General features: G+C 47.3%; 1 protein-coding gene across 1 annotated transcript in view; it reads right to left on the reverse strand.

Moving 5' to 3' along the window:
• Positions 1 to 7,845, reverse strand: part of EDC4 (enhancer of mRNA decapping 4) — a 33,390-nt gene extending 25,545 nt beyond the window's left edge. Inside the window, exons 1-5 of the mRNA XM_021541157.3 lie at positions 7,718 to 7,845; positions 3,615 to 3,771; positions 2,636 to 2,747; positions 1,890 to 1,989; positions 215 to 404 (exon numbers count right to left, since the gene is read on the reverse strand). Of these exons, the coding sequence (XP_021396832.1) occupies positions 215 to 404; positions 1,890 to 1,989; positions 2,636 to 2,747; positions 3,615 to 3,771; positions 7,718 to 7,796 (638 nt within the window). The 5' untranslated portion in view covers positions 7,797 to 7,845. The remainder of the gene's footprint in view (positions 1 to 214; positions 405 to 1,889; positions 1,990 to 2,635; positions 2,748 to 3,614; positions 3,772 to 7,717) is intronic.
• Between the last annotated feature and the right edge of the window lie 73 nt (positions 7,846 to 7,918).

The following is a 7,918-nucleotide window of genomic DNA, read 5'->3' on the forward strand; positions in this document are numbered from 1 at the left end:
CCTAGAATTTCAAGCAATGCAATATCAAGTAATGATGGTGCTGAATGCAGGTAAAAGTTGACAGATCTGATACTCTAGAAGGGGCATAACTATTGATCTTCCCCCTGCAAGCTGCTATTCTGCAAAGGCCACAAAATTAAAGAGCAATGTTGGGGTTGCATTCACATCTAATCACTACACAGAGATGGGTAGGAGGTGTATTTGGACAAGATACTGGATTTTATCTTTATCCATGGCCAGGCGCCAGACAAAAAGGTTGCCAGCCTCGTCCAGGCAGGCCAGCTGGTTGGAGTTGAGGTGAGCAAAGGCCAGGTCTGCCACGCCTCCTGTGAATCCCTTCAGCAAGGTCCTCTCAGCAGTGCTGACACTCAACACCCGCACCATGGCAGAGCCATTGCTGGCAGCTGTGAGACAGACAGAGGGAGAAGTCACCACTTATGTTCTGTGGTTTCCCTGCATAATTCTCATAAACTTCCCATAACTCTCATAAACTTCTCCTAATTCCCACGATTATCCTCATTAAATGCTGCAATTAAGTGACAGGTCTAAACCTTCATCCTGAGCTTGTCACATTTCCAAGGCTGACCTCCAGTGACAGTGAATTAATTTTATTAGCAATTTAATTTTCAGTTACTGAAGAAAAGGAGTCAGTGAGAGGCAGATAGCTCAGATACACATTTTGTAAGGGGAAGCAAAAGGCATGACCATTCACCCTGCAAAAAACACTGCTTTTTGGCTTGCATGACTGAAAAGATGATGCTTCAGGACATGTGCACACTGAGCAAAGTTTCCAGCTTCCCCTTTTCAGACAGACACCAACCACTACAAAGCAGGCAGTCTTACAGAGGTCATGGTGCTTCCACTTCCTGATGCCCATGCCAGCCCTAGCAAACCACTCAGCTTCCCAGTGTTACTACACCCAAGCTTTAAAAATATTTTTAAAAGGGTGAGACATCCTTAAGCTACTCTAAAATAACCTCAGCTAGGAAAAAACACAAGAGCAGAGGTGCAGATTTCATAAAAGACCAAATAAACTGGTGTGAGAACTAAGAACAAAGAGACACAGACACTCTGTGCTTCTATGAGAGCAGAAAGAGACACTGTAGATAACTAAGTATTCATTTCACAGAACTCTTAAGGTTGGAAAACACCTTTAAGATCATTGGGTCCAACCAGCACAACCCTCATGTTCACCACTAAACCATGTCAAGTGCCATATCTACATGTTTTTCAAACACTTCCAGGAATGGTGACTTCACCACTTCCCTGGGCCTGGCAATTCCAGTATTTTAGAATCCATTCAATGAAAAAATTTTTTCCTAATATCTAATTTAAACCTTCCCTAGCACAACTTGAGACTGTTTCCTCTGACCCTGCCACTTTCTTTCCATATGCTGTGAAACAATCTTTCCCTGTGTTGTTCTGCTTTCGTCTCTCTATTGCACAAGACACTGCATCCGTGTTGCTCTTTGGATTCTCAAAATTTAGCCTTAAACTCAAGTCTAAATTTATGCAAGCAAATCCATCACCAACACTTATCTGCTCAAATTACCATGGGGCTGTTTCTGTGCTTAGCTAAAGAGCAGTCTGTTTGCTCCAGAAATATTTAATTAGAAGAGGAATCTGAACATCAGCTCTCCAGTAAAATCAGTGTAGTCCTTCAACTTTTCCTACATCCCCACTGAGTCCTTCTCTTTTGTTTCTAACTCTTCCACATAACAAACTCTTCTCTCCACTATTGCTCCCTCTACAACAGCACTCTGATCTGAGTATTGCAAGGTATGTTTCAATTACTGCCACTTATGTTGTTCTGATGCAAACTCTGCCTTTCTTAATGATACACAGAGCAAAAGAATACAAATCACATCCAAGACAAGAAGGTAACTCACCTCTAATGGCATAAGCCAGGTAAGAGTTTGAAACAGCTATCAGATTGCCATAATAGTATTTCTGCTCCCAGTCATATCTAGCAACAGGCTGTATTTTCACCTGTTCAGCAGAAAGAAAACAAAACATGAGAAATGTCTGGAATTATGCTTTCCATCTTTGTGGTCCCTTAGTTCACTGCATACTAAGGAACAAACTGAAACAGAAAATGGAAAAACACAAAATGGGAAATTAAGGAACAAAGTGGGAAAGGGCTGAGTGGATCAAGACCAGATGTCTCTCTTGTAATCATCAGCATTTGTTCTGAACATGGCTTAGTTCACTGCTCAGCACCAGCTCTAATTTCAGCATATTGGTTCTTGCAACTCTGACCTGCTGGCCAGAGCTCTCAGCAGGATTGACGCCAGCAAAACAGCCAGGGAAACCCTCCCTACAGGGTCCAGAGAGGAAACAACCAGCAGAAAAATCATGTTTGTGGAGAAAGAACACTTTCCCAGGAACCTACAGCTTAGATAATGAACTTCTGAAAATGAGAAGGTAACTCGGCCAGACTCTGGAATAACAGAAACAATCAGTTACGAGATACTACTCCAATTTCTTTCTCCTTGTTAAAGTCTTTGACAAACTTCTACCTAATTGCAAACTCCTATGACACAAGAAAGAAGATATTTATTTCTGTTTAGAAATATTCAAGCATGAGCTGATGTGACTAAAAAAGAGACAGACCATGCTTTCTTTTGCTCCTTACCTTATTACTCCCTCTGGCCTTACTGGTGATGCTGGAATCACTGCTGGCCACTACCTCCACGTCTTTTGCTGATATCACTAAGCATGTGGAGCTGTCATCACCAGAAAGGCAGCTTTAAAAAAAAGAAAAGGGGGAGAAATTCAGTCAGGACTCACAGCAACAGAATATTCAACACTTTATGTTAAATTCATAATTTTAATAGCAACATAGCAGGATTTGTGCATATAAGAGCTTGAGTTGAACAAGTGAAGATAGAAACTCCTCTCAGCTGAGTCTCCTTCCCTATGTGCCATGGGTTTGAGAGAGTCAAACACCTGCTTTGTTCAGCCTAAAAACCTTCAGTTCATTTCACTTGAGCACAGACCTACATTTGATTCAAATCCCCAGCACTGGAAGGTGCAAAGAAATCAAAACCAACCAGCTGAACGACATCAACAAAACAGTGCACACTGCTCGTGGTTCTCATACCATCCCCTTCCAAAACCATGACCAGAGAACCCAAGCAGAAGCTACTTCCATGAGCTCTGCAATACTTCAGGTGACTTGGGTCCCTGAAGGAGTCCTGGACATCTACAGGGGAACCACAAGTTTCAACCAGAGCCCTCATGATTTACATTCACTCTGACCTGCAATTTTCACCATATACAGTCCTCCTCCCCTTCTCTGAACAATTCTGCAGATATTCTTCAGTTCTTGAGATGCAAGGATGGCAGACTCCATGCATCAGCCTCACAAAAGCAACAAAAGCTCTAACCAAGAGCACTGGCTCACAACTTCCACCTGAACTGAAAATTAAACCCATTGTCAGACTCCCAGCATGTATGTTCACGCTCAAGAGAACCAAATTTGAACTGTTTTCTATTCACTCCCAGCATTTCTTTAACCCATTGTCAGACTCCCAGCATGCATGTCCACGCTCAAGAGAAGCCAATTTGAGCTGTTTTCTATTCACTCTCAGCATTTCTTTGACAGAACTTACATGACTTGTTTCTCCTGCAGGGCTCCTAGAGAGATGCTGCGATGCACTGGCTTGGCCAAAGCAGGTCCATCTCCGCTCCCAAGGGGATCAGGCACCAGCAGCCCATTCAGGTCCCCGTTATAGGAATTTGATGGTCTCTGGTTCTCATTCACTGAACCTGAGGAAAAGCACGACCAGCTGTGTCCAACATGCATTTAAAAGAAATAGCACTGTGTGAAATACACCACCTCCAGGTGCTTTTGGTCAGCCTCTATTGGTCTGTCAGGTAGAATATGCTGAACTGGTTAGGAGAAGTGCTCTACAAAAAGGATGTGTAAGATACCTGCTGCATGATGACAAACTCACCTCCACACATCTGAGTTAAATAGTAATTTTTCCTTCACAGGCAAATCAGAGAAACTCCAAAGAATATGTTTCAAGGAACTTAACCTGGCTCAAGGAGCAAACAGCCTTAGATCAGAAAGACTAAGCTGGTAATTCAGGTTTACTGAATCAAGTGCCAGACCAAAAGGTTCTTGACAAGTCACTTCTAACCCTCAGGCCTGCAGAGAGACCTCTGAAGTCTAGCAATGCAGGGATCAGCTGCAACATTTGGGGCTGGCTGGAAACAATACATTTGTTACTTTCCAAAACCTGCTTCTGACTGTAAGACCTTGAAGTCCAGGTGTTTAAGTAATTTTGCTAGGAAATTCTGCAGCTGTGCATTTGGGATTCCCATATTTTTCCCTCGGTTGAACAAGCACAGAGAAGTTTATAGCACTCAAATTCTGTGTAAAGCAGCCATTTGTTCAGAGCCCCAGCTGTGCTTTGAAGAGTGTGCATGCCCTGACTTTGCACATCTGGCCTAGCACAAGCTGCTTGGTGGCTTCCATGCCTTCCAAAAGCTTTAGGAGGTGACAGATGTAACAGGGGGTGAAGGAGACTCTTCTTCACTAGCAAGGCAAATATTTGAAAACCCCCACTGGAGAGCAAGCCCCCCCGCCTCATCAGCACACCAAGGAAAAGCTGCCTGTCTCAGTGAATCCACACTGGAAATTTTCACTGGTTTTGAAACCCGAAATTTCGTATACTGTTGCCAGGTAACAACTGCTGCTGAGCTCTTGCAAAATGGCTGCTCCCAGGACCAGAAGCTCCCCATCACTGGCACACGTAACAAACCTAAACGTAACTGCGGGCAAGAGGCAGAGCCTTCCAAAGTAAGACAACCTTTCTGCCACTGAATAGGCTTCAACAGATCAGGGTGAGTGCTGCTGCCTAAAACACAACTGCAGTTATTAATTTGCCAGAAGGGTATTTTAAGCTTGCCTGTTTATGAAGAGTCATTATGGACACAGGAATGTGCAGTGACAGGGTACACTGATGCAGGGACAATTCGGGCACTTGCCTCAGTGTACCTGCACTGCATGAAGAAAAAGCAGCAGCACTCACACAGCACAAGGAAACTCAAGCAAGGAATGTGATCCAGCACCTCACACTGGTGCTATGCTTGCTGTCAGCATTAAGATCTGCCCCTTATTCCTAGAGCATATGGTGGGTGCTTGTCCAGTTGCAGCTACTTCCACTGACAGCACTTGATCCTTTGTGACCAAAGGCAGGGAAATATTCCCTACAGAAAAAGCATCCCGTCTCTCAGAGAAAGATGATATGTGCTTTGCCCTTTTGCAGCCACAGGACTCTCATGTAAGTACTGCTGCTCTTTTACAGACAGCAGGATAGTGATGTTTGCTCCATGGGAAAAAGGAACGATGAAAACACTCCCCAGAGGCTGATGGGCCCAACAACAGCACACCCAAGTTCAGGAATGGGCACAGCTCAGTCTGTGTTAGTGGAAGCCAGACAAGCATAGGTGCTGCCTGTGCACAATCCTGAAGGCATAAAAGAAGGGAAGAGGCTCTGTTTAGTAAGAACATGAACTAAACCAAAAAGTTAAGCCAGACTGGTAGATAAAGGTCTCAAAGAGAAAGAAAGGTGTATGAATTCATTACCTTTTCAAAGAGCAGGAGCAGTCAGAGCTGAGACACTGAACTCTTCCTGCTCCCACCATCAGCACCAGGAGATGCCAGCATGCACTGAACAGAACACTGCCCTGATGCACCATGAGCAGGGTGAGCCCACATAACACCTGGTTATCAGCAGAGATCTCTTATGGATTGAAGGATCCTGCCCACACCAGCAGGGATGCTCCTCTTCAGCACAATGGCACTGACAGCCTGTCCCCACATCCCAGCAAGCAGGTCCATGCTTTGGCAACAGCTACTGAAGCATTGCAAGAAGTTCGCCAAAACTGGGAGAAACTGTGTCAAGAGAGACAGACTGGGCAGTGGATTACATTTTCACCAAGCCCAGCAGAATTTAAAGGGTATTGTGACAGTTGTGAACTCTTTGGAGCAGGGAGTGTTTCTTGTCACCTGCCTGGACAGGATCTAGAGGAACACAACACTGCTCAGGGCTACCTGCACTTGGTACTGCAAAACTTGAAGGCTCCCCTATTCCTCTCCCCTGGCAGCCTAACAGGAGTTTCAGAGACTTTCAGCTAACATGTGCACTCTTCTTCTTCCCCTTATTATGTGAGTCTTTTCAAGTTTATTTGCTGTTATGCAGGCAGTGATTTCTGCTGAGAATAGCCACAGGTTCCTCCTGTGAACTTCCTGCCCACTTGTTCCTTCTCCTCTCAGATGCCTTCTTGTGCACTGGAGTTGACAGAGAAGGCAAAAAGAGAATGAAGAGGAAAGAAGAATGAAAAAAATAAGCCATATTCTGTCAGTAACTCCTTGACTTCAACCAGCAGGAGAAGCTGCTTCAGAAGAAAGTCAAGTCATCTTGAGCAACAACTCCAACCATTTCTCAACCACAATATATCCTTTCAGTTCAGAAACTGCTTGTGAAACGAGTCTTCCCCATCCCTGCACTGAGTTCTCCTTTCAGTTTTCCAAGTACTGTGCTGCACTACAAATAAAATACGAATTTTTCTTGTAAGAATTAGAATTCAGGACATGTGCTAGCACTCCAGAAACCACAAAAACTACTCCAATTAATGAGAAGTTTCTCTAAGGGTAGTAGAGCTAATGAAGCTGCCTTCCTGTAGGTTTAGCCCATCACTTCAAGGGCCTCTACAGCCCTCCACAACAATCCCACACCCACCCTCTCTTCCTTTTGCCCAAGCAAAAGGCAGCACACATGGCAGATGCTTTGGAGGTAGCATGTTCCCGCTGAGTCTCAGGACATTTTGAAGTTATATTATTCCTGTCCTGCCTTTCTCTTGAAAGGAGCATAAGAGGGGCATAATTCTGTCCTCTACCCAGAGGTTAAGATATTTTTGCACAGCATTCATGTCTCAGCCTCCTTCAGAGTGTTACCTCACCACATTTGACTGAAACACCACAGCAGGTTCAACAAAGGAGATGAGATCGAGAGCCGAAGCTCCAGGGGAGTGGGAACACTAACCAGCTGACTCCTGAGCCTGCTGCTGATACTCTTACAGGCAGAAGGGAGCCCGCTGAACTCTGAGCAGGGAAGTATGATAGTTCCGAGCACAAAAGACTCACAAACACTTCAGAAGAGATATCCGTGATCCCATTTCACGTACAAATAAGGAGAGCGAAAAGTTCGTGTAAAGGAGGAACCTGGCACTGATCTCAGAGCAGCCTACAAGCCTCTTCCACTCGATCCACTCCCAGTGCTCCCGGGAAGGGGGGACACTCGTGTCACGGAGCTCGGTGCGGTTCAGCTCCCAGCAGCAACACCTCCAGCTGAATGGAGCCCCGAGAGCGCCGCAGCAGCGAGCTCTGGGGCCGGGCTGCTCTCGCTCTGCCCAGCGCCAGCAGCCCCTCCCTCAAGCGAGGGTCCCCAGGCCGGGGCTCCCTCCCCTCTCCTCTCCTCACCGCGGGCTCAGCGAGGCAGTGCCGAGCGGGACCCCTGGCCCTGGGCGGGTCGGAGGGCGCTGCCAGGCGCCCCGAGGCGAAGCGGTCCCGGCCGGGCCCCGAGCGCGGCCGCTGACAACCGGCGGGGCGGCGGCGCAACGGCCGAGGGGCTCCCGCGGCCCGGCCGAGACCAGGCCCCGCCCGGCCCGGCCCGGCGGCCTCCCGCGCCCCGCCGCTCCTCACCTCCCGGCCGGTCCAGCTTGAGGATGTCCCGCAGGTGCTGCGTGGCGTCCTCGATGTCGATGCTGGAGCAGGAGGCCATGGGGCCCGGCGCGCCGCCCGCCCGCGCCGCCGCCACCGCGCTGCCCGGCCCGGCCCCGCCGCCCGCGCTTCCGCCTCCGGCCCGGCCCTGCGAGCGCCGGGCGGAAACCGCCGCCCGAACGG

The sequence above is a fragment of the Lonchura striata genome, chromosome 13, assembly GCF_046129695.1.
Source record: "Lonchura striata isolate bLonStr1 chromosome 13, bLonStr1.mat, whole genome shotgun sequence".
NCBI classification, from domain to species: domain Eukaryota; kingdom Metazoa; phylum Chordata; class Aves; order Passeriformes; family Estrildidae; genus Lonchura; species Lonchura striata.